The sequence below is a fragment of the Centropristis striata genome, chromosome 9, assembly GCF_030273125.1.
Source record: "Centropristis striata isolate RG_2023a ecotype Rhode Island chromosome 9, C.striata_1.0, whole genome shotgun sequence".
NCBI lineage: Eukaryota > Metazoa > Chordata > Actinopteri > Perciformes > Serranidae > Centropristis > Centropristis striata.
Window position 1 is genome coordinate 18,945,494 of NC_081525.1, and position 27,905 is coordinate 18,973,398.

The 27,905-nt window shown below is 38.5% G+C and overlaps 1 protein-coding gene across 1 annotated transcript; it reads right to left on the reverse strand.

Annotated features, from left to right (window-relative positions):
• Nucleotides 1-7,709: 7,709 nt before the first annotated feature.
• On the reverse strand, nt 7,710-27,624 carry usp46 (ubiquitin specific peptidase 46). The gene is made up of 9 exons (XM_059341141.1): nt 27,239-27,624; nt 22,689-22,769; nt 20,645-20,858; nt 14,911-15,152; nt 14,332-14,408; nt 14,140-14,223; nt 13,866-14,063; nt 11,982-12,060; nt 7,710-11,864 (listed from the first exon to the last, which is right to left on the reverse strand). The coding sequence occupies exons 1-9, from the start codon at nt 27,272-27,274 to the stop codon at nt 11,763-11,765; spliced, it is 1,113 nt and encodes a 370-aa protein (XP_059197124.1). The 5' UTR covers nt 27,275-27,624; the 3' UTR covers nt 7,710-11,762.
• Nucleotides 27,625-27,905: the final 281 nt, after the last annotated feature.

A 27,905-nucleotide genomic window follows, 5' to 3' on the forward strand; every position in this document is an offset into this window, starting at 1 on the left:
GGCGCAGTAGAAAAAGTATAAAATATCACAATAGGGCGAGACAAACAGGAAGTTTCTTTTTCTGTGGAAATGTTCAAGGCCCTACCTTGTTACAACACCTGAATGAAAATAATTCAACTATGCTGTGATTGCCACTCTGAGCATCATGAACTTTTCCTCTTTTATTGCTAACAAGCGCTCAATCAATGTGAGAGGTCAGCAGAAGTGACAATCAGTGCACTGACACGTGTCCAGACAAACTAACACGTGTTACCAATCAAAAACAAAATACCTCAGCATCAGCACAATGACACATCTTGTCAGACCTCAGGTGGGGAATCAAGAGGAGATCCAAATACTTGCACTGATTGGTTTATTCAAGGACAGTTGAGTAGGCAATAACAGAGCCCAGGGTTCTTTAACAGGCAGACAAAGGCAGATAATCCAGACACGACAGGAAGGTAACTTAAAAAAAACAGGCAGGATTCAAAACAGAGCAAAATTTTTCTTAAATCTCTCCATTATTAACTTAAACTAAATTATAGTCTACTCATGTGGATTTCAGGCAACATATGGTACACACTGTGATAAACAAAACAAGCTAAACTGAAGAGACAGGATTTAAATACTCAAACTCATCGGCACAAATGAGAGACAGTTGAAACAGAGAAAAAGGAGGGGAAAGAACAAAGGCAGAAAGTACCAAATAAGGACATGGGCGAGGCCCCCGGACACATGGACACATAAAGTATGTACATGGTCATTTTCATGAACAGTAACCTTTTAAGTCTATATAACTCTCTTAGCTTGTCATTACTTCTCAGAGATGTAAGGTTCAGCTTAATCAATAGCTTCAATATGGCTACTTTAGCACAATTAAAATTGTGAGCAACATTGATTTTGTTTTTGCATTTTTTAAGACTCGTATCAAATCTAATTATCCAGTCTGTGTTGGATTACTTTTAGAGCAGACTGTAAATGGCATACAGCTTCTTCCTGAGAAATAACAAAAGAATAAAACTGGTGCGGCAGGCGGGTACAGGGTTTTGAATAGTAAAAAGAAGTGGTCCCTGAATTAAACCCAGGGGCATGCCTTTATTAGAATATATACATTTTGATTTAAGTGGCATCATAAGGACATATGTAGAAACAGAAGCTCATCTGCAGGACAACTGACTCCCAGAATACAGTGAGTGCTTATTCATCAGGTCATTATGAAGGCGCAATAGGGCAAAGTGTGAAAAAAAAAACAGATCCAGGGGGGATGAGATTAAAGTGGCAAATCTACGATGAAAAAGTAGCAGATTTATGAGAAAAAAGCGGCATAGATGTTACCAGCGATATCCTTGCATCTGTCCATTGAGTTATAGTTCCTGATGCAGAAAAAATATCACCTCATCCAAATTAGTACGGTGTTTTCGACCCAATTGTGAATGGTGACTTAGGTGGGCTAAAACCATAGTATTTTCTTATTGCTAAATCCGATTGCAAAGTATAATTTAATTAAGTCACTCTCTGCCGACATAAGTTATCTTATGTGGTGATGTAGTTCTTTGAAAAGCAAAACACTTGCCTATTTTTCTGATATTTTTTCCTCATAAATCTGCTACTTACTTTTTTCTCCTAGATTTGCTCCTAGATCTCCTTTTTCTTTTATGTCATACTTGGCCCTAATACGCTGTTGTAGGTCATACATTCATTGTACTTAACTTACTGAAGTAAAGTAGAATTCTTGCTGCTATACTAACATATAACATGCTTTTGGTCAAATACGTGACAAAATATTATTCTGGAAACAATTACAATGCTGGCCATTATAAATAATGCAAGTTTAAGGCACTTCCACATTGGTTCATTTCTCAGACAAGGGCAATTAGTAGAATCTATTTCTTGTTTGTGCATTTCAGAGTTACTGTGAAACCATATTTCCCACAAGACCATGTGGCTCTTTGGCACAATCCATCACATTTCCCTCAAGTCTGACTCATTTCCATGACATGCTACAGAACTAACGAGTTGAAGTTCTCAGGAAGGCCTTGTATATGTACAGAAATAATGTTACGAGTCTCAAATTGATTAAGCAACGTTTTTGTTATTGACGTTTGTTCAGCTCTTAACTCTGAATTATTTTCGATGGAAATTCACTCCGACTTCACTGGAATAAGACAACGGGTCAGAAGAACAAGACAGTTCAGCTGTTGTGAGGCTAACTAGACTAAATTATCTCACACATTAAACATTTTGAATTCAAGCAAATTAATAACCACAATGTCTGATTAGTATCATTCAGATGTGTATGGCTTCAGTGAGTTTAGTGGTTTTTTTGAGGCAGATATGCCTGTATAACATGATAATATTTACCCCTGTCCCAGATAAAAGCAGTTTCAATATTAAACATTTGCTGCAGATTTAATTTTTGAAGTGATTTTAATCTGAAACTAATGGTTGTGTCTGTTGTTCCTTACCACTCTGCTTGAGCGGTGGTGGAATGTAACTAAGTACATTTACTCAAGTTCTGTGATTAAATACAATTCTGAGGTACTTGTACTTTACTTGAGTATTTCCATTTTATGTAACTTTATACTTCTACTTCACTACATTTTAAGGTAAATATTGTACTTTTTACTCCACTACATTTAGCCGATAGTTTTAGTTACTTTTGACATGAAAGTCATGATCAATTTAAAGTGATTAGATGTTGTTGTTTTTTAATTAAACCTCATATATAAAGTAGTTAAAATACGCCCTACCTTGAGGAAATTTCAAATGCTGCTTACATAAAAGCATCAATACAAATAATTTAATAATATATTTGGAATATATAAACCATCTGAGTGGGGCCATTCTGCATAACGAGTACCGTACTTTTACTTACTTTAAGTACATTTTGATGCTGATACTTTTGTACTTTTACTTCAGTAAGTTTTGAATGCAGGATTTTTACTTGTCGTGAAGTAATTTCACAGTGTGGTATTAATACTTTTACTTAAGATTTTACAGGAGATCTGAATAATTTTTCCACCACTGAACGTGAGTACTTATGTCATAAAATATTGTTTCTGATGTTTTTAAGGAATTATTGACAGAAAAAGTGCTCATTGTGACATGAGTGCAAGCTGCTTGGCAGATTGAAGTGCAGACGGACTAACTGGAAGTCACTGCCCTCCTGTGTCTGGGGACTTTGCAAAGGAATGCTACAATAATTAGTGAGAAACAGCAGATTTATTTTGGTCTTTTTCCAATACAGCTGCCCCCAAAATAACCATGACTCAAGGACTCGATATAGCATGTTTAAAATTGAGTCTTTTGTATACACACATCATTTCTTTGGAATTGAGGAGGACATCAGGGGTGATACTGTAATCTCTGCTCACTGATCTGTTATGGAAAAGTCTTCTGAGTTGAACTGGACTCTCCATTCCAGTTTTAGTTTATCTGCAGAGCCTCAGATGTAGCATTAAGATGATATGAAAGAGCAATACAAACAACAACAAGAAACACCAGAAAATTGAGGTTAAATGGCATAAAATAGTTAATATAACAATTATATTGAGCAAATATGAAAATGTTTGTTCACCAAAATATCAAAAATAATAATAAAACTAATACCTCATGTAAATTTATGAAAACCAATTAAAATGAGCATTTACGTTAAAGATGGCACCATGTGCAGCAATCACAGATGGTTTTAATGATAGACACATTTGAAACAGAAATACTAAACATCTGAAATTAACCATTTCATCCCTACTAGAAACTAGGGAGTGCACTTAGCAGAGTGTAGATCTCTGTCTTGTGTCACCCAAATGCACAGTACAAGATTTATCCACTCAATGGTCCCTCCAGGCTCCCTTATTGTCAAGATGGTGGCAAAAATCACAAAAAAAAAGCAATGAATTAATCTTATATCATGTGTCACTTTCATAGATCATAACTTATCAGGTATGGAAGTAATATGCAGTCTTAACTCAAATCAATCAAATCAAAATTGCTTTATTTATCCCAGAGGGTAAATTCAGTTAGTCTGGAAACTCTGAAAGAAAGAGACAGCCTGATGGCTGTAGGAGCGAAGGATCTTTTGTATCTCTCCGTCCTGCAAAGGAGAGAGAGGAGCCGTCCACTGCTGTTTTTTTGGTCCATAAAGGTTTTTTGTAGTGGATGATCCGGGTATTTCAAGATGGACTCGAACATCTTGACAGTGCATCTCTCCACCAAACTCTTCCATAGATGTAATTTTTAAGCCTCGACAAAGTTAAACTGTGTCATGGGCCCTCTGTGACAGCACAATAATCCCTGATTGGGAAGTCAGCTTGTTACTTGATTGTTCAAAAATGAAACAGAAACTATACAAAAATAGAAGTGACATTTTACAAAATAACACATTGTTTCATTGTTGTTCACAAGGACTTTTTGTTGCATCACATCACTGACGTGAATCACATCTTTAGTTTCTGGGAAAAAGAAGAAGAAATTCTCTAAAACTGTGTTGAAAACCCGGACACTGCTATTGTTCAGCTACAGTGTGTGTGGTGTGTGTGTCTGAACAGCTCTCTGTGGGAGATGAAGTGTTTCTGAGTAGAGCCTGGATCTTTCCGTGGAAACAGAATGCGAGTTCAATATCATGTCCATGACCACCTGTGGGCTTTTCACTGTGACTTCATTTCTAAATGTTACAACAAATTACTGGAAGAGACAAACACCGCCAGCCACTCCTCGCCTCGTTGTGCTGCAGACTGTACTAAACAACAGTTTGACCACCAGAAAATCATACTGGGAAACCCTGCAACACACAGCTCCATCACAAATATACCTTTAAAGGGATATGTACCTGCAGGGACATTTTTAAGAATTACAGCAGCAAAGTTGATAGCAAAAAACAATACATAGTAAACAGCAATATAGACTAGAAATATAAAAGGTATTAGCAAATAAACAAGTAAAGTGTATGTGTTTTTAGTATTAACTATTTACCGTATAAACATTTTAAATATAAAAAGTATTAACAAAATTAAATAAATAAAAACTTATGACATTATATACAATATAGACAGAGTCAGCAGTTGGATATGCAAATATAAATTAAATTAATATTATTGTGTTATCATTTTTGATGCATTTATGTAAGAAACATTTGTCAAAGTTGGGCTAATTTTAACTACTTATATACTGTTGAATTGTTAAACATGTGTAATCACTTTAAATTGATCAGATTTTTTCATGCAAAATCTTGACCTGAAAGTAACTAGCTAAATGAGTATAAAGTACAACATTTGCCTCTAAAATGCATTTGAGTAGATGTATAAAGCTACATAAAGTGGAAAAAAATCAAAATTGTACGTAGGTAGAGATCTTGAGTAAATGTACTTTGCTTCATCTTTTTAATGAGGCATAATGTAACCAACAGTGACATAATATACTGGCTGGTTATCCAGGAATGTGATGCACTATATGACCTTCCTGCATTAGGTACTGGCTCAGTGCATAGTGTCAGGAAATAGCAGGAAATATGTGCAACTAAACTAGGAAATGGGAAATAATAACAAAACTACCAATAACTGCAGGTTAAAATTTAACAAATGCTTTAGGTGCTTTTAGTAACTTCTAAATTCCTCAAATACACTGAGGCCTCTCTGCTCACAGTGAAAATAACATTGCTAAGTATTTTCTTCATGGTCTTTATGGCTCCACATATTAATGCTCAAATAGTCTCCCGCATTTCCTCTAGAGTGAGCAGGCAGACAGCTGAAGTAGAAAACAAGGTGGAAGTATCAACGCACAGTGAGGACTGTGCCAGACTCCTGGCAGCTGCTGTATTTTTCTCCTGGGGGATTAGCTGAGGTTTCAGGGTGACTGAAAGGACACAAAGCTGATAACTGTAAAGACGGACATGCTGTCTAATTTTCAGTGAAAACCAAAACAAACAGGAAGTTTCTTTCAGATATGTTCCGGACAGACTTGGAAGCTGCAGGTGACAAGAAGCCTTGATAATGTTTCTTTTTCCTCTTTCTGATAAACTGATATCAATGTTCTCCAGATAACACTGCTGTTCTTCTGTGAAGATGCTCTGACAGGACTAAAGAAATGTCCCAGCTCCATTTAAAATATGTTTTGAGTATAATGTGTTGCCACTTGATACTTGACAGAATAAAATATGCACAAAAGGGCAGCATGCATGCTCAAATATACATGATTTTGAGCAATTTTTGACATTATTGGACGATTTATTCCTATAATGCAATGCACAATGAAGATACAGTTTATGGGCTGGTAATTTCTGTCTGTTTGTTGAAAATACTCCACTACAACTAAAAATCCTACATTCTTTATTTATAACATGATAGGTCATCATAACATTGCACCTTAAACTTTGACCTTCTGGAACATAGCTGTAGATGCTGTGCAGAGGATTGTGGGTAAGAATAGCCAAAAAATGCTGGCTTGCATACTGCAACTGTGTATGGATACACTGTTCATTTTGCATACTGCAGTTGACATAGTATGGGACATTTTCAAAATGTTCCTGGCAGAGTGCAGTGTAGTTTGGGTATCGGGCGGCTGTGGCTCAGTTGGGAGTTGGTTGGCCCACAACCGAAGGGTTGGTGGTTCGATCCCTGACCATCGCAGCCTACATGTCGAAGTATCCTTGAGCAAGATACTGAACCCCAAATTGCTCCTCGGTGTGTGAATGAATTCCCAATGGTGGCAGGTGGCACCATTTAGGATAGCCTCTGCCACCAGTATGAATGTGTGTGTGAAAGGGTGAATGAGCGCAGTCTCTAGTGTAAAGCGCTTTGAGTGGTCGCAAGAGTGACTAGAAAAGCGCTATATAAGTGCAGGTCCATTGGAGGTTTGTGTCATATCTCCAATCAGATTTGTGTTCATCAGTCATCTGAATGAGTATGAATCAATGCATTCCTACTGTTTCTAATAACTTTCTAATGACATCATATCATACATGAGACGGTCATGTTTGTTATGTAAAATCTGGATCTGCAAGTTACCAAATAAATGGAAATGGAAAAAAATGATTAGACCAACCTTGTTTTCTTCAATATGTTGTTCATTTTAATGCCTGGTGCAATTAAGAGGGCTTACACCAAAATATTTTCACATTTTTCATTTAGTGAAGATAGGGGTCATTTTAACAACTTATTATACTGTTATGAGGTTTAATTTAAAGAAATGTCTAATCACTTTAAATTGATCATGTTTTTCTTATGTTAAATCTCGACCTGTAAAGTAACTAAAGCTGTCAGCTGAATGTACTGGAGTAAAAAGTACAATACTTGCCTCAAAATGTAGTGAAGTAGAAGTATAAAGTTACATAAAATGGAAATACTCATGTAAGTACTAGTACCTCAAAACTGTACTTGTGTACATGTACAGTACATGAGTTAATGTACTTAGTTACATTGCACCAATGCTGCAAATTAAACTTCATTCTTTTCCGAAGAAGGGAAAAGATTTCCTGCAAACTTTGATCTTCTGGTGGTGCAAGAGGAAACTTTAGGGGATTATCAACGTCCTCTGGAAACCATGAATGCTTTTACAAATTGGCCAAAATCACGGCAATCCATCAAATAGTTCTTAGAATATTTCAGTATGGACCAAATTGTTGCACCGAACGATTGACATTCCCTTTGCAAAATGAGGAAAAGAAGCCTTTGTGTCTTCATCCTCCCACTATGGTGAATAACATGAAACAGTAGGGAAATAAAAACAAACACTAGTTAGTTGAGAGTCATTTTATTAAACAGAAGAAAAATAAATCAAAAATGAGTGTGTTAAACTGTGGTTCTTCATGTTAAAGCATTGAAGCTCATCACCAATAAAGTGCACTTTCAGTTTACAGCCAAACAGAGATTCATCTCCACTTTCCCTCCTACGAGCTCCATCAGATCCCACCTGGTGCACCACTCTGCACCGGAGCTCTCCTAGGTAGATCACTATCACAGTAAGATATATCAGACCAAGTGCAATGACTGAGCATCTCAGTGAGGGCGAGTGCATAAGTGTTAATGGAAGATCGGCGCGTTCTCTCACGCGGTTCTAAAATGTGTCAGACTATTCCTGCTACTGTTACCTATTCTGGCTCAGTTCAACCCAAAAAAAAAACATGACAGCTGATGACTTCTGCACAAATCTGATGGATTATGTCATTGAGTGATTGTAAAATAGCACAGGATTTCTTAACAGGGTTTCATTAATGGCCAGCGTTAAGCTAAAATCTTTGCCATGAGTGTCTTTACATTTAAAGATCTTCACTTTAAAAAAATATTTTTCCTATTTCCAGAAGTGTTTTTCTACATAATATGTACAGTTGTATCTTTACAAAGAATATAATGTTCTGTTAAAGACTGTTGCAAGGTCGGCATCGACTCCAGTTTGGCACGTGTTCCTCGTGACTTCACCCGGTAACAGACTAAATGGAAGAGACTGCAGAAACAACCAGAGTTTCACTATTTTCACTTTCAATTCTGCCTCTCCTGAATAGACACAGACACTAAACTAGCAAATTAATCCTATCTCTACCTCTTGTTTATAATGAGATGCATTTGAAATGGTAATTCTGCTGATGTGCAGCAAATAGGAATGTCGTTCACATGAAAACAAGTTGTTATTCTACAGGGCATGGCCACAGACCCCTGGGGAGCGGGCCAAAGAGAAAAACATCTACAGTACGATGGATATGAACCAACATTGAAGCTTGACTTCTATGGGATTTAGGATTCAGATGTGCTACATGTGACACACAATTACGTCATCAAAGTCAGAGACAAACCAAAGGAAACGCTGTAGTTCAACATTGGGAAGAAAAAAAAAATGGATAAAAGAACGCTGCAGCGAACATCCCAGCAGGGAGTGTGCACGTGTTGAAAAGGGGGCATTTACTTTGATATCACAAGCACACAAACAAACAAACAGCACTGGGAGAAAAATAACATCTACTACTTACATTTAAAGGTACTTTATATCAGTCTCACTGGGAACTGCCACATTGGATAACTTTACTTCTTATTGCACTGTTTCTACAGAAGCCCTAAAGGCATCTGAGAAAGAAAATTGGGTGATTATTTTTCCAAGCCTGATCTAAATTGCTTTCTCTTCTGTGGTTATGACAATAATACAGGTGCATCTCAATAAATTAGAATATCATGGAAAAGTCAATTTCCAGTAGTTCAAGTCAAATAGCCCCAATCAAGTATTGAGTGCATGTAGATGGACATACTTTTCAGAGGCCAACATTTCCATATTAAACATACTTTTAAAATACTTTTGTAATATTATTATTTTTTTTGAGACACTGAATTTTAGGTCTTCATTAAATGTGAGCCACAATCAATATTATTTGAAGAAATTAAATAAATAAAGCCATGAAATGTTTCATTCTGTGTGTAATGGATCTATATAATGTGTTATTTCCACTTTTGAATTGAATTACTGGCATAAATAAACTTTTCTACGATATTCTAATTTATTGAGATGCAGCTGAATTTTTAAGTTGAAGTTCTTTAAAAAAAATCTTTGGAAGTGTTGAAAGAATATTTTCCAAGTTACTTTTTCCATCTGTTAAAAGAGGTGAAAAAATGTTTTGGCAGGCAATTGTTTTTGTCAGGATAGTTTTTCTAAGTATTTGTGTTGAAACACTAATTTTGGCCAAAAGAGGCTGAAGTGCACCAATACCCCATGTTCTATATAGAGCCAACAGAAAGTAAATGTAGTGTGTGTTAGCCAGCATTGTATTTAGAGTGCATGGAGAAATTAAGTCACCTAGAAGAAAACATGAATGCTTTTAGCCCTGTTAAGAACATGGGTTAATGGTGTACTTCAGCCTTTTGTTACCATTATGAGTATTACAACAACATCACTTCACAAAATGACAGAAGCCCTGAAAGGCGATTTTTTAAACCCTTGTAGTCTTAACATTCTTTATACTCGCCTTGTCCTAAGGGTAAAGAATAACCCATTGTATTAAATCTCTTTAATTAAGCAGTTACATTTAAGTTCAAACCTCAAATCTTATTTTTCATGAAGAAACATCTGCTCATGCATCAATAACTTTGTGAATATTAGGGTTTTCCATCGTAACAGTTCAGAAAAACTGAAGTGAAAAAATGACAAACTTAAACTTCTTTGGCATTATAGTTATAAATTGGCTACAAAATACTAGTCTTCACCCATTTTATGATTTATATTTCCCAATCAAAGGTGTATAAAAAACAACAGTACATAACCTTTCAACTTTAAAATTGAAAAAAAGATAATTTAGGAATACTTTGTTCTCCTGTTCAACATAGTGGCGGGTACGACGGCATACAACTCACAAATTAACGAGATTAAAGTGGCAAATCTACGAGAAAAAAATATGCATGTTTTTTTCTTTAAATATTACCCCCCTCCCCCGGATCCGTATTATTATTTTTTTCATACCTGGCCCTAATGCGCCGTCATAGGCGGTTCAATTTTGACCCTTAAGATTTAATTTTTTTTTTTTAACTGCTTTCACAAAAAGTTCCTGGCTTGCCTTTCAGATTTACTGCAATCCACTTAACTTTATTTCACCAGTTTTCACAAATGAAAATAAACAAAAAGCAACTTGGAAAACAATTTAGCACACTACTTCTTCACTTTGCCTCTCATGGCTTCCATAAAATTCATAAATCCACACTTTTTCATGTCGAATCAAAAGACTTAGCAGTACTGGGCCGTGTCTCACTTGCATCATGTTAATGTCTTATATTTTTTATTTAACATGCACGCTAGAAAATTAATTTCCTTTCCTATTAAGTTGTGTATTACATACACCATGTCCTTCACAAGGAGATTAGACATACAACGCTCTGAAAAGAGCCATATTACACACACACGCACGCACACACACACACCTTCATTATCCACCAGTCTGCGTTACAAATAACAGTAATAAATATGTTAAGTACAATAAATAGGAGTTTTAGATCAGAACCAAAATGTATAAAGATTCTGCTGATTTGAATGGAGATCCATCTGACAGCAGGATTTCCTTTCATGTGTAGTGTTGTTGATCATATCTGACAGGAGCAGACAGACAGCAGCTCACAGTGGCTCTCTATGGGCCAAAAACAACTCTATACTGGCAACAACTACAGTTAAGTGTAGGTAGTTTTCAGCTTGAGAATTAATGCTCCGATATTGCTTCAAAAGCATTAAAAATGCATGAAATCTCTCTATGCTTATTATACAGTGTTTGTCTCCAACTTCATTCACTTCTCATGCATCCACCAGGGACATGAACATATCAGAGGACTGGACAGTGATGGGGGAAATAGCCCTAATGAAAGGAGTTGACAGGAGGTGGAAGAAGACCATATATACATATAAATGATATAGTACAATTTCAGACAACAGTCTGTATGTGCACCAGACCTTCACCCCATTGTGCTCCTGGTGGAGTCGCCTCTACAGGCTTCTCTCACCAGTCTACACTGAGAGCATGGGGCTCGATGTGAACTCCTTTTTGTTTCTGTCATGCTGTTGAGCATTTTTGCTTTCGTTTTAAAGTGCAGTCCAGATGCAGGTGACTAAAAGGCAAGAAGCAAATTACACGGAGAGAGAGAGAGGGAGAGACAGAGAGATGAAACACAGGTAAAACCCAGAGGTTGGGGTCTGGACAGAGGATTGGCACGTATATCAGAGAGAATGGGAGCAGGATGGGATGGAGGTGGCAGGAGTCTGGGTCTGTTAGGCTAAAGGTAAAAAAAACGATTTAGTCTTCTCCTCCTGTGTCACTGATCCAGCTCCAGTCACTCTCTGGACTGGTAGAAGAGGATGTATCCTGACTCAGAGTTCTTGGAGATGTCTGAGGTAAGCCCATAAAACTCCTCGATGGCCTGGGCGTCAATTTTCTGCACGCCACAAATGAGATTGTGTTAACTGATAATCAACAACAACAACAGCAGAAAATGCACATACAGATTAGTCAAGGACCGCTGAGCACAACAGGCTGAGACAGAGTGACGCACCTCCACAATGTCATCATCAAACAGCAGCCAGAAGCCGTGACTCTTCACTATGGTGATGTAATGACCTCGGTTCGGGCCGCTGAGGACACAGAAACAGACAGTGACTCTATTTCACACATTCTAAAAGCTCCCACACTCTACTACATCTGCCTCAGCTTCCTACAGGAGCTGATGGAGTCATCAGAACACAGTCTGGCACAGAAGTATTCATTGTCATTATTAGGGATGGGAATAATTAATCAATGATCGATTAATGGTCATTAAGAATTTGGTCAATCACATGGAATTTTTAATCGATTTGTGTATTTTTTATTTTAATGTTATCTTTGACTGCATATCCCTACTCACTGAGTACTAGCTTACTGTATCAAACCTTGCTAGGATGAATTACTGAGTTTAATTTGATCAAAAACTTATTTAAACACAAAAGACACTTAAATATGCAAGATTACTGTGAAAACTAACCTCATGCCTCTTTCGGGGCTAAAACATACAACATCATAAAACTCCTTGACGTTATCTTTAGAGTTTAGAGTTGTAATCTCACTTGATCTTGATTTAGCTTTACGATGGACAGGAAGTCTCTTTTCTTGCTTTCAAAATAAAAGTGTCCGTTATCAAAACAGGCTTTTGCATAGTACTGTGTATATATATATATATATATATATACACATATATATATATATATATATATATATATATATATATATATATATATATATATATATATATATATATATACATATATATATATATATACATATATATATATATATATATCCATGTATGCATGCAGCGATTAATTGATTGTTACGTTATAGATGCTCGAGTTGACAGGTTTCTTTCAGGTCATTATGTAAGGATTTCAAAACAAAGTAATGTTTAAAGTACACAACATTCAGAACACATCTATGGAATGGATCAGAGTTAGAGCAGGGGTTGTATAAAGCACATGGCTCTCGTTCCCAAGTTGTCACATACGGATGCTTACGGACCCTTGGCGTCACTTCTTAACGCATTTAGTCCTCACATGCACTAACATGCACATGCAGCATCTACCAAAACAAAGAATTCAAAGACACACAAACTGACTAAATCTTTACTTCGCAAATAGTTGTTAACTGCTATATTAATGTTTTGAATGTCATGTACAGCCCCTTTAAATGACAAGACATTTGGATTTTATTATTTTATCTCTATATTATATGTAATATATTTTCTCCAATGTGCAATATCTGTAAAAATGCAAAGGACTTTCAGGAAACAAACACAAAAAAATATTTATTAATAAAAAATGCCAAATACCAGAAATGTATGTATAGAATGTGTATAGAATATATGTATATGTCTTGTTTTTTATATTCTGATTCTGTCTTCTATATCTATCTTGAGCTGCTGTGATGACTAAATTTCCCCACTGCAAAATAAATAGTCATATCTTATCTTATCTTATCTTATTTATCATTATTTTTTAATGCACTAGAATATATTTACATACACTGGAGCACCAAATCGTCTTTGGGTCTAAATAAGAAATTCTGTTCGATAAAAGCAAGTGTTACAGTTATGTTAAAGATATTTAAGTTATTCTGAGCAGCAAAGCAGCAACTCTGTATTTGAAGAAAAGAAGGGTACTCAAAACCAAGTAGGAGCCTCAAACTGTATGAAAGAAGTGGATGCAGCTAAGTAGCAAAGGCCAGACATCCAACAATAAGTGAAACACAGACTTAACTGTACAGACATGAGAGTGATATTGATCTTCTCATCTAACTTTGGGCAAGAAAGCAAAAAGAGCGCAATTCCTTAGTTGGTATCATGTGTGACTGCACTATAACCCACACTGAGGTCTTTTTTAAAATTTATTTTGGGCTCAGAATCCCATACCTGCCACAGTGAACCACCACAGCCACCAGATCGTACATGCGATCCAGGTTAACTGCGTCCCCGGACGTGTTGAACAGACGCAGCTCGAGGGGGAACACCACCCGGTAGGACAGCTTGGTGTAGCGGTGCAGCTGCTCCATGTACTTAAACCTCTTCAGGTGTAGTGCCAGGATCATAGGGAGCTTCTTCACGCGCATCCTGCAGAGAAGCATACGTGCTCAGAGGAGTGTACTGTGACACATCAAAGTGGCATTAAGCTCGGCGCTTTACTGACCGCTTCTGTGCTTCCTGCTTACTGCAGCACGTCTCACAGTAGTATTTGTATTCGCTGCACAAAGTCTCTGTGTTGCTGAAGTCCCTGGAGGGGAGAGCATGCCACAGGAGGCTCCGTTATTCAATCTCGCTCAGCTCAAAGGAAATATGGCCGGCTGTGTGCCGTGCCGAATGTGTAAGAACTTAATACTACCTGAGACAGTGCGTTATTGATGTGTTCTGCTCCACATCCACAGAAAGATCCAGAAAATCCTCATCTTTACTGCTCACCTGTCAAAGAGAGAGAGATAGGTAACTCAACTGTCATTTTCTTTGACCGAGTCAGTGAGGATAAACCTGCTGTGCTGTGACATAACAGACACACAGACACAGACACACAGACACAGACACACACACAGACACACACACACACACAGTCTTTGAAATGCTGATTGTACTGAGATGCTTTTGTCTCTGCACACTGCACCGCTGTGGTGTTTGCAGGGGTTGTTCAGGGCAACCCGTCCCACTCCTCGCCCTCAAAACTGCGAGGACAAAGCCTCTGCCAGTCCTGACGTAAAGTGGGTGGCCAGGGCCCACCGGGTGTGTTCACCACATCTTTTTATTTAATTTTTGGGACTTCTCAGCATCCCTGCAAAGAGCTAATCCCTTTCCCAGACTCATTCAGGACAGATCTCTTATTCAGGGTGACACAGGTACTGACAGATGGAGAACATTAAATATAACACTCTCTAAGAGAACTCAGCAGGCAAAATGAGGCAGCGCCACACACCGTCTCACAGTTGAGGCAGCGTGTCTCGTTGGTCAGTGTGCCCTGGAAGATGTCGTGAACCCATGTGGGCTCCGTCTGCTTGTTCTCCGTCTCGGTCTCATTGGTGATGGCGGTCCCGTTGTTTTTCAGTCGCCCGTTCTGCTTTTCCTGCTTCTTCTCCTCTTGCAAGATGTCGGCCACCGTGTTCAGCAGGTAGTTGAGGAATTCGTGGGCATCCTGTTGCATGTAGTTGTCGAAAAGATCTGGAGTGAGATACAGAGATAAAGTTATGGAACATCATTTGTAAAGAGGCAATGATGGGGATGTCCCAGGGGAGGGACATCATTATCCTGCAGTGGGGAAATTTAGTTGTCACAGGAGCTCAAGATACAGACACATAGATATATAAAACAGATTATAATGGGTGGTCCGTAGCGTAGTGGGTTACACAGGCGCCCCATGTATAGAGGCTACAGTCCTCGCTGCGGTGGAGCCGGGTTCGAATCCGGCCTGAGCTCCCTTTGCCGCATGTCCTCCCCTCTGTCACCCCCTTTCTATCTGTCTCTCACTTTCAATAAAGCATGTAAAATGCCAAAAAAATAATCTTTAAAAAAAACAAAAAACAGATTATAATATAAAAAATAAGACATATACAAACATTCTATACACGTTCTCTAGATTATATACATTTCTGCTATTTGGCATTTATTATTAATATATCTTTTTTATGTTTGTTTGTTTTCCTGAAAGTACTTGGAGAGCACATTGGAGAAAATATATTATCTAATATAATAATACATTATCTGGCCAAACTGAAGCAAATATTTATATTTTTACACATAATCAAAAAGGGTTAATATTTTTGTGTGTGACATTTTTCAGACAGTGACAGAGAGAATGGAAGTGGGAGACATGCGGCAAAGGTCAGTTTTCATGATATACACTACCAGTGAGCCACCAGGACGCACCTGTACATAATAATTTTGCACACGTAATCAAAAGCCAGCCTATATGAAAATCCCTAAAGCAATTTATATAGTTTAACAGCTGAATAGCTTTGTGATTTAATACATATTTCTTCTATACATTGTGAACACCCACGTCTTTCTTCTAACTGTGCATTATTGTCACTTTAACCACGTCTCTCACATTCTACCATAAGACAGTCTTAAGAGCCTCAGAAGGGGGACCAAGCAAGACAAATATATGCTCAATATAGTGATTAAAGCTGATTACTGCTTCTAAAAAGGAAATCTTGCCTTGAAATGTTAAAAAGAGGAATTCACAAGATTTAATAAATAAGAAAGTATCTATCTGGAGCCTGACAGTGTGCAGATCTTCTTTGTGTCACACAGTCTGAAGAGCCACAATGCATCTGTGGAGGTTGAGTTTATCTGGTAAGCTCATGCCTCATATTAAGAAAATCTTACTAATCCATGATACATCCAGGTATATCTCACATACACAAAATCCACAGACTATGCATTTGGAATACATATATCTGTCTAGTCATAGCCGGCATAAGGATGGCTGTTTTGAAGAAACCTGCCAACTCGAGCATCTATAACGTTAACGATCAATTAATCGCTTTATTTATACATACTCCAGTATGTATAAAAAAATCCACACATGGGCAAAATAAAAGACTTATATATATATATATATATATATATATTTTCGGAATTTCATTGTCTCATCAGTTAGCACATATTGTGCAATATCGGTGTTGTGATTAGCTAACAGTTACACATTATAACCGACCCATTTTGAAGTTTGTGAATGTTTATGGTGTCTTATTTGCCCTTGGTGAGCGGAGCGAGGTGTGCATTATTTGACTGTACAAAATATGAAGAATCTTGAAAACTGTAAAATGTTTCTTTTAATATTGTGAGTTACTTGAAAAGTTACTTTATGTACAATGTTTAGAAGGTGCAATGCAACTGTTAAACTTTGAGACATTGTTTACAAATTTGTACCTTGTACCTTGAGAGATTTATTAATCAGCGATTTTGTGTTTATTTATAGTTTTCATGGTGCCTAAAATGATCTCCAAAAATAAAACGATTGCACCCATCAGAAACTTTCTGCGATTTATTTACAAACCAAGGGCTGCTACAGGTGTAAATGTGCATCTGCCGTTGTCACTGAGGATACAGGTGTAATTGGTAACAGTAATGATACACGTGCTTTTCCCGCTATGAGGTGAAATTTCCACAACATTCCAGCATTTCTGTCATGTAAATAAAATCAACATGCTTCACTGATAACACAAACATCCATACACACTTCTGTTTTGACGGATCTGTATGTGAAAGGTGAAAACAGTGGGGAGTCAGAGGGGGAGAAAGAGAGAGCAGAAGAAGAAAAATTAAGTCCAGAGAGGAGGCAGCTGACCAAAGCTGGGTCCAAACAGAGAATCCATTGTTCATTCACATAAAGAGCTTCCTCAATATGGACAGCAGAGAACAGTCAGCCTCTCTGTCAGTACTACTCTCTGAATGACCTTACCTCCAACATGCACCTGCCCTTCACCTCAAATATTCAGACTACATTAAAGCCCCCCCGCCACACACACACACAACACACACACACACACACACACACACACACACACACACACACACACACACACACACACACACACACACACACACACACACACACACACACACACACACACACACACACACACACACACACACACACACACACACACACACACACACACACACACACACACACACACACACACACACACACACACACACACACACACACACACACACACACACACAGAGTTAAGAAACGTGCAGTTCCAAGAAAAATAAATTTTGGATTTACGTACAAATATGCAACATTTTTTCATAAAAAATACTCTATTCTACTCTGTTGATCTGCCCTGTACAACAACATCTATTGCACGTCTGTCCGTGCTGGGAGATGGATCCCTCCTCTGTCGTACCATGTACAGTCTGTAAAGCCCTTTGAGGCAAATCTGTGATTTTGGGCTATATAAATAAAATTGACTTGACTTGACTTTGGATTTACGTACAAATATGCAAAATTTTTTCATAAAATGTTGTCTGATCTTCATCAAAGTAGGGCTGGGCGATATGGCAAAACAAATTAGTTCAATTCAGTAATAACTTGTTTCTTTCCAAGTTTTCATATGTCCCACGCTCTTGAACGCACCATGACCGTTCTGATGCTGTTGAATGCACCATACCTGTATGTGAACTGCCGTGCTGTGAATGTTAGTTTTCTCTCGATACAGCGGCAGATAGATTGTAACTTTCATGGCTGACCTATTTCTCTGCCCTCTGCTCCACGTTTACCTGCACGTTCGATCTTTGTGTTTACTTCTCCGGCAACTTACAAACAAGTGGAGCAGGAAAAGGTTGTCACGGAAATTTCTGACTTGTTTGATCGAGTAAATATGCTCACAGCTGATCACCATAATCGACCTCACATTTATCGCTATAATAGACGAATACACTATCTAAACACTCACTCAATACAACTCAGATCACGGTTTACTGAATTGGCATCAAACAAGAAGTAGTATGTGAACCACTTCACAAATGATGAAATAAAAAAGCTACCAGATAAGTGATTAATTTTACTTTGTTCTGCACAAAACACATGAAAAATATTTTGTGAACCACCTTTCATTCACATGTGCTGTCAGAGAGTTACAGTTAGGGATCGGTTGATCAGGGGATCAGGCCCAGGAGACATACAGCCAATACTTTTCAAGAAAACAATGAACTCAAACATAAAAAAATATATATTATTTTACAACACTGAGCTTCAGGATAGCTGTTGGAACACAAAGTTGACCCTAAACTGAAGCGAAACACGAACAACAAAATGTCTCAGATATAAGAAAAAGTAATGGATGGTTACAGTCAATCGTGGCCTCAAATCAATTGAGATTCTGTGACGTGAACAGAAGAGAGCCATTCATGGTCAAAACATTCCTGACATCTCAATATGATGAAACAGTTCTCTACGGGGAAATTCCACGCCTTACTATTACAGGCAGATGTAGCTTGTCCATTATTGTGAATTTGAAGAATATCAGACGACAGTTTTGCACTAAATTATACAAAAATGCAGTCAAGTCCAAGGGGCCAACATACTTTTTCCTGGCAGTATGTGGGGAAAACAGTAATACTAAACAGGAAAGGCCACAAACAGAAACAGCGTGATGTTCAGGACATTTTGTTTTGAGTCTGCTCACTGTCAGACACCAAACAATATATTTCATGGGACACAGTTTAATCTGTAATATCAAGGAAAGTACAAGTGTAACTAATAATTCATTAACAATGGCTCTGTTCCATTCATGTGACCCAGTAAGCCATAACAATGAGGCAGCATGTACTACAGCAGTATCCTGGCAATGGTAAACTCAAACTGAATGTGAAAGACACATTGTTAATGCTATTAATTACACCTGTACTCACTGTGAAAACGGTCAATTTTAGTGAGTTTCCTCTTTTTTATTATCTCTTAAGCAATTTGTAACTGTGTTTTGGGAAAGAGCAATATAAATAGCATTGATTATTATGCTTTACGTCATGCATGTCTTTAGTTTTCATGATCTACAGTTAACGTTTTCCTCATGTTGTTCCTCTGTGCTACACCAGGTGTATCTTTTAAACCGATTAATCTAATGTCATCAGGCTGGTGTCAACGAAAGGCTTAGCGCTTCCCACAATGGTGATGAGTCAAGGACTCAAGAATGTGAAATACTCGCTTGGCAGCAATGCAAATTTGCAACAGTTAATAATCGATAAAGAAGGTCCCAATAGATCTAAACAGGCACGGGACCGACTACTGACCCAGAGCATCATCATCATCATCTTAACTGTCTGAGGTCAATTGTTGTCTGGCCTACGCTGCTGTACTCTAGTTTAGCCAAAAGCACAAAATCGATACAGCATAGTATCTTGATATTTTGCATGGCTCAGTTGGTAGAGAGGTCGTCTTCTGATCGGAAGGTTGGTGGTTCGATCCTCGGCCACCAGTATGAATGTGTGTATGAATGGGTGAATGAGCGTAGTGTGTAGTGTAAATCGCTTTGGATAAAAGCGCTATATAAGTGCACCCCATTTACCATTAACCAATATCATATCGATTCATGGCTGCCAAGTATCGATATTTAGGGTTTCTGGCAGGTTTTTTTTGGAGATCGTAGCGGACTCACTTTTAGGAACATACTGGACATATATGAAACTAGAAGATCTAAGGAATCTATAGGCACCATGTGCATCAGGATATCGTGTCAGGAAGTTGTCGAAATAACGCAAATAAGTTAGGCTTTTTTTATGTTTCATTCAAAAAAAAAAATCAGAGCAGTGAATCTTAAAATTGTTTGATATCAGTCAGGTTCAGTTTGACCGAATACTTTGTTTGTCAGTCTGTGGGTTTGACTCTCATTGTGGAGAAATAAAAAGACTGAAGTGAGATGAATAGAAAATAGAGAACTTTCACTTATTTTACAAAACAATTCTTGATTGAATTTAATTTTGTGGACACAAAATTCAGTTATCGCAAAATGCTTAAAATCACAACAATATTGTATCCTGACTCAAGTATCGGGATAAAAATCTTATTCTTGGGCCTCTCCTGATTCCCACCTCTATTATGCAGTGTATATGTCGAGAGCTTTTATTGTGAAAGGTAAGGACGGAGGTAGTGAATCTAAGAAGCCTTTGTCAAGGTCAAAAGGAGAATGGAGGGCTCTCACCGTTCTCTTTCCGTAGGCGGGAGATGAACTTCTTGGGTGGGATGACGCCGACTTTCTTCTTCTGTGTGGCGATGGAGTGGAAGAGGTCAGCCAGGCATGTGAGCAGGTTCTCCTTCTTCTTCTGCTGGGCTTTGTAGGCCAGCACATTCTCCCGGAACGGTCGGCAGAAGTAGAGAGCCTGAAGCACTGAGTTACAGTAACATGTGTTTCCAAACTGAGGAAGGAAGAGACACAGGGCACACGAACAAAGATGGAGGTTTCAATTAATTCTCCTTTACAGGTTATCTGTTAAATTAACTGGTGGATAGGCCTGTTACGAAAACAAATTTTTAGGACGATACATTTTCCCAGAAACTATCACGATAAACGATAGTATCGTTGAGTAGATCCGTTGCCACAGCAATTCATTTTTAAATCTCAAGAATATTAAACATTGGAATTGAAAAGTGGAAAATAAATATTAAAACATTCTAGATAAATAAAACAAATGAATAAACTACAATCAAAACAAACAGAATAGACTCTCAGGCTCTGTTAACTGAAATAGCACTAAGATAAATATTATATTATGATATATATTGAATAATATATAAACAGCTGTCTCGGAGATTCTTTTGGCAATTTCTACTGCCTGTCAAACATTTGCAGTATTACTAAAAAAGCCATAAAAAGTCTGCATTATAATGCGTCCACTATAAGAGTGGCGTGGCTCCTTTAAGAGGCAGGACAGTCAGTGCTGCGCAGTAGCAAAGTGCTAATAGGCTGCACAGTTAGCTCTGTAGCAGTACAGCATGTATGTGCTGCAGCAGGATGTGTTTACCTAGCGACCTCTGTTTGTTTACAACAAGCACCGGTCATTCTGTGTACAGTGTCGTGGCAATTTTGTGGATTGCACTAAGTTAATGGGTGAGCTGGCCAAACACGAGGCACACAATACTCTGTTCAGCAGGTTTTATTAGCACATTCGAATTCCATACACCGCACAATCCCGAACAGCTGTTTTACAATATAACAAAGCCCCATACACCGCTCGACTTTTAACTGTTGTATTTCTCAGCATTGGCCCCATCTTCTGCCTCATACATAACCTAAGGACAAAGGTCACTCATTTACACGTAACCCCTCTCTCAAAGTGTTACCAGAGTTAAGTTCACAGTTTGAGTTCCAACAAGACCTTGCGTCTCGAATATCAAGTAGATTTCCGCCTACTTCTTGTCCCACCATGACAAGGAGCACCAAATTTCTTTCACAACAGTTAGCGGTGCCACTTAAATTTACGATCAGCGGCGGACACTTTGTGTACAGTTAGCATGCCGGTTTGTTACAATAAGCAGTGGACGCTGTGCACAGTTAACGATGGCGGCCACAGTTGTTGTGCAGCTGCTGGGCTGAACAGTGAAATCCTAAATGTTTCCACACCAGTCTTTGGCACCAATTCCATTTATTCCACCAAACTGGAGTTGTGCAGCTGCCGGGAAACTTAACTTTGAGTAACACACTCACTATGCTTCAGCTGGCTAGCGTCCGCACTGTGTGTGTGTGTGTGTGTGAGCCGCACCTCCCACAGAGAGCAGGCTGAGCGACAGGAGAGGGACAGAAGCAGCACGACTGGCGAAAATGTTGATGACTTATGTAAACAAACATGCATGTAAACAACAATTACCAAGTCCACAAAAACTCTTGGTCCATTTTATATATCGAACGATAAGTCGATATAGTAATTATCATGACAGGCCTACTGGTGGAAAACTATTCTAAACTGTTCTTTTTGTTCATTTCAATCCACTCATGCATCTATCCTTTCCAACTCAGAATCTAGGGTATTGAGAAACTTGGGTGTTTATGTGTACGTCATATTAGGGAAACAGAACGTCCCTATATTGAGGGAACAGACTCACAAATAACACTCTCACGTTCCCGTAACTATCCAGTAAAAGGACATGACTCACCGAAGTCCAATGGCAGTTTGTTTTGAAAAATGACACCAGTGTTTTTTTTATGCAAAGCCCTTTGTTAATGTGCGAGAGGATTTACTGATACTCACATTGACCAATCCAAAATAGTGTTCATTGATTGGAAACTGCTCCGGGCCGATGTCTTTCTCCAGAGCAGAGGCATTGGTGCCCTGGAAGACAAGAAACAAAGCAGGAGGCATGAAAACATGAAAATGTTCCTTTCATAAGGAACCTAACCTAATTTGCTTAGTCTAGAAAATATATATATAGGCAAATGAATATGGAAATATTGTGTAGTCAAGGAACAACAGGTTATATAAACCAAAATGAGAGGCCTCTCTTTCATGCAGTATAATTGATCAAATTATCCTTTATGCCAAATTTCAATGTATCAGTTTGCATTAGAATGCTTTTTTCACCAGCTCAATGTCCTTTCTTCTCCAAAAAAAAAACTTCCCGTCAAAGTAGAAAGGGGATATGGTCCGAACAGGTAGAGCCATGTCAAAAAGTCAGCAGTATTTAGCGCATGAATGCAGAGACGGACCACTTATCTCTTGTCTTTTCACTTGTCAGAGCTCAAAGCTTTTTCCAAATGAACCACAGCTTTGTTGAGCGAACACAAAAGACAATTTAGTTTTGAGGAAGGCTTTGACTTTCAATGGCTGTCATGATTTCTCTCTGTCAAAGCAGACTGTGAATACCTCTTTGTGACGTTTACCTCTTCCAGTTTGAGCACAAGTCCGTGTACTGTACACATACGGACTGATTCTTTCCTTGTGGGAAGTCTTAAAATGAAAATAGTGACCTTTATTCAACAAAACTTGAGAGAAAATATCAGGCAAATACAATGAAAATGTTTCACTAGTGGACCTGCAAGTCCATTTAAATCTACACAAAACATTTGTGGGAGAAAATTAAATATGCATGTTACTCCTACTGACATGTGATGCCACATTCTGACATGTGAGCCCCATCAATATAAAACAGGGACATCTTTTATTTAATACCCCTTTTCGACCAGAGGCGAATCCTGGCCGGTGCCCAATTGCCAACTTTTTTTGGTTTTCCCTAGCCAAAGAGCCGGCTCCTGGCCTGGAAAACTTATTCCACAGCGGCAACCATTACTTTGCTGGTCTTGAACCATGAACCGCTCCGTCAGGGGCTGGGCAATCTGACCAACAAGACTAACTCGGTGCCTTGAGAGAGACCAACTAAAATCTGTATTATTAATTTAATTGATTTCTTTAACTGCAATGTGATCGATACAGCCGTTACAACAAAGTCCAACATTAACATGTTGGACTTTGTTGTTAATAAGAATGTATTCAGCGTCTATAGTGATCAAGATGAGCAGCACAGATGTGTTGTCAAGGCATGTAGTCTGCCGTTGTTATTATACTTGCAAAGAGGGCGTTTAATACCCACGAATGTAATCATGTCCACAAACATAATAAACCACAAACATAATATATTTTCCAAACGTAACACGATTTCCCACAAATGTAATAATATATAACTGGCTCTAATAATATATGCTGGCTCTCCGCTCTGCTATCACTATCAGCTGGAGAGACAGCAGCTGGATTTTGCACCCAAGGTCAGTATTAGTAGTGTGTGTATCGACAAACAAACAACAACAACAACAACAACAACAACCATTATTCATTGCGTTATTACTTTTGTGGGAAGTTATTACAAAATTGAAAGTTGAAGACTTTCACTTCCCTGCAAACATAATAGTTATTATATTTGTGGGAAATCGCATGTTACCTTTGTAGTAGGCAGCGGCTATTACGTTTGTGGAAAATGTTTTACATTTGCGGGTGTTACAGGGCGGAGACATCAAGATGATAACAATGATGTAATGACGTGGCTCTAGAGTTGAAGCTGTGAAACAAACTGTGAAACAGCACGAGCGCTGGCCTGGAACCGGCCAGGAACCGGCTCTGGCCAAAAAAGGTTATAAAAGGAAAAAAAGACATCATCCTAAAGTTAAAGAAGAACCCCACACACTTGTCCACAGTGGAAAACATTTTCGGCCTCACCTTTTGTATAAAGTTGATTTATTATGAGCTTTCAAATGTTTGAAGTCCTTGACCAACATACCAGTCTGCATGATGAGTGTAACAGTGCCCTGAATATACAAAATAAAAAAAATATCCTTTTATCCCTTCAACAACAACTTAGAAAATCAGTGAAACCTTCACATCTTTCCTCAGTCTAAACTCCGGCTGAACTTGTCTACAGGCAAAAAACTTTGATGCTGACGTACATCATGTTCATGTATCAGTGTGTTAAAGCATTAATGTCATCACATAGGAAGAGTCTGTCTGATGCAATGCATAACAGTGGACTACAGTTCTTGCATTAAACAACACTTTGATTATTGTGCTTATGCTCTATTTGCCATATTATACATCATTATTGGAAAGAGAGCTAGAGCTGGATTCATTGACAAGTCATTATAAAAAGCACTTATTCTTTAGGATTCCTCCAAAACCAAAACAAACAGACCTGGCGATTAAAACTGGTAACAGCATGGAATAAAGCAGTTTTATGCCAAAAATCACTGTTGTTTCAGCTGCCAGTGATGTTTGCTAAGCTTGTTTTTCTGATAAGATTAAGATCCAGATGTTTAATAACTAGAATCCTTCATCTCGTTAAGATCCATGATTTTAAATGACCAAGATCTAAAATGTTTATGGTGAAAATGTTCCTTAAAACTGGACAAAAGATACATTTTTTGACGACTTCTGGTAGATAACCACAACACTGATGCATGCACAAAGGGGATATGACGGCATTAACCGGCGACCAAATAAATATGATATTTGATGATATCACAAAGCCTGCCATGTATATTCCAAACATATCCATTAAAAAAACATTTATTCCTTTTGATAAAAATAAAGTGGGAATTTCAAAATAAAGGCTTAATCTTAAGGATGCACCGCATCAATATTTTCTTTCTGCATTGATGATACTGGATCACTTAATCGATATTTTTATGCATATTGATGTATTGCTACACTGAAGTTACAGTCCAAATTGGATTTTTTTTCATATCATTGTTGTATTTTTTTTATGTTGTATCTCTCAGCCCAACTACAAACTGGAGAAACTCATCGCAATATTTTGTGTGGCAAAATTGATTCGATATCGATTCACGGCCGCCAAGTATCGATATCTAGTGTTCTGACACCCGCCGTTTTCCAGAGGCTGTAGCGGGCTCACTTTTAGGAATATACTGGTATCATATTAAACTAAAAGATCTAAGGAATCTATAGGCACTGCAATGCTGCAAAATTAGGCTTTTTTATGTTTTATTCAAAAAAATCAGAGAAGTGAAGCTTGAAGTTGAGGAAAGTTTGAGAAAATGCTGCAGTTGTTGTCGTCCATACATGTTTGATATCAGTTCAGTTCAGTTTGACTGAATACTTTGTAGGTCAGTCTGTGGGTTTGACTTTCATTGTGGAGAAAAAAAAAAAGACTGAAGTGAGATAAATAGACTGAGAATTTTCTCTTATTTGATAAAACAACTACAATTCTACAATGTCATTTAGCAGACGCTTTTATCCAAAGCGACGTACAAATGAGAGTAATACAACACAAGCAAGGATGAAGTCAAGAAACATAGCAAGAGTAAGTGCCATGGTTCAGTTTGAGTCCATTAGGACTCAAGTGCTCTATAGGTCGCAAAAGCAGTCAGTGCGATACTTGTCGTAGTCGTCAGTGTAGATCAAGAGTGAAGGTGTTCAGTAAAGAGTAGGGTCCTTAGTCTCTTCTTAATGATTGAGAAGGACTCACCGGAACGGATGGAGTTTGGAAGTTCGTTCCACCACCGGGGCACTGATTTAATTAAATTTTGTGGACACAAAATGCAGTTAAACAGTTAAATTGCTTCGCAATACTCATCATATGGCACAATGCTTAAAATCGAAATAATATTGTATTGTGACTCAAGTATCAGGATAAAATCGCATCATGGGGCCTCTTGCTGATTCACACGGCTACTTATTATACAACAAGACACTTGCTGTCACAGAGGACAAAAGCATGTCCTTTCAGTCCATCCATCTCCACCAATGTATCTGTAAAACTCACAGTGCACACATATACAACTTGTTCTGCACGGGATGCAGTGTGATAACTCAGGGTGCCATTAACGCAGGCCAGCACTGCAGGCTTTTGACATTAACATCCAGAGTGAATAAAGGGAAGGCTCTCTGCTACCAGGATGTAAGCAGCTCTCTGCAGCATCACATTATGCAATCACAACAAGCTGTCAAAGGCAGCGCGCGGCTTCTTTCACCTGTCAATCACCGCTGACAGCTCTACAAATTGTCTCGCTCTGTGTCGTCTCGCCAGCCTGCAACACACAAAGTCAACGCGACGAGGAAGCAGCAGTGTGTAGAAGCTGTAGGACACATGCAGGCCTGTGTGAACCACCAGATCCTGATAGACTGTGTACTCTATAAGAAGTGACCACATTCAGTGTGCATCCTCCCCCCTGCACTGTGTATCTGGCTGCAGGGGGGGAGGCGACTCACCCATGTTCATCATCATCACACACACCAGGTTCAACACAGTGGCTGCAGGCAAATCGATAGCAACACACACACAGCCAGCGTATACTCACCATATTACAAATGGAGGCGATGTTTCTGACAGTCATTTAGTTTACAGTGTCCCCCTCGCCGTCATCTTTATAAAATAAACATGATTTCAGAGCAAGGCGACGCTGAGAAATGAAGTTAATTCGCAGCCGCGGCTGGAGGCCAGACTGCAACCCCAAGCGTCAGAAAGCAGCAGGCAGAGAGACACGGAGGAGCACCATGCAGCCAGCACGGAGCTGAGGGTCACACTGCACTCAGAGTAGACACGGCTTCATCCTCACACACATCTCAGAAACACCACAGCTGGAAACCGTCAATGCATGAGTGGACGGTGGACGGACGAAGTTGCAGGCAGCAGGTTGTTAGCAACGACCAGGAAACAAGCGTGATGTGTGAGGAACGCGGTAGCCCCGCCCACTTGAGAAAAACTCAAGAGCTGATTGGTCCAGATTTCCTACGTGTGATTGGCAGGATTAAGTAGCCAAATATAGAGCTAGATAAAGAAGCTTAGATGAGATGCAACCAATCAGCAGCAAGTATTTGACACAACGCTGTTTGGGTGTTGTAGTTCTTATTTGGGCTGCATTTAAAGAGATTTTGTAGGCTCTACTATGTTGTGCTAAATTATAGTCATGGAAAAAAGTATTAGACCATCCTTATTTTCTTCAATTTCTTAAGAGCTGATATCTT

Bases quoted from the DNA above. Each gene is read 5' to 3' on its own strand.
- usp46 (XM_059341141.1), bottom strand. From the start codon at position 27,274: ATGACTGTCAGAAACATCGCCTCCATTTGTAATATG. The intron at 20,859-22,688 runs GTGAGTATCAGT...TTCCTTCCTCAG, and splicing joins ACTATTTTGGATTGGTCAAT to TTTGGAAACACATGTTACTG. The intron at 14,409-14,910 runs GTGTGTGGCGCT...TCTCTTTGACAG, and splicing joins GCTGCCTCAACTGTGAGACG to GTGAGCAGTAAAGATGAGGA.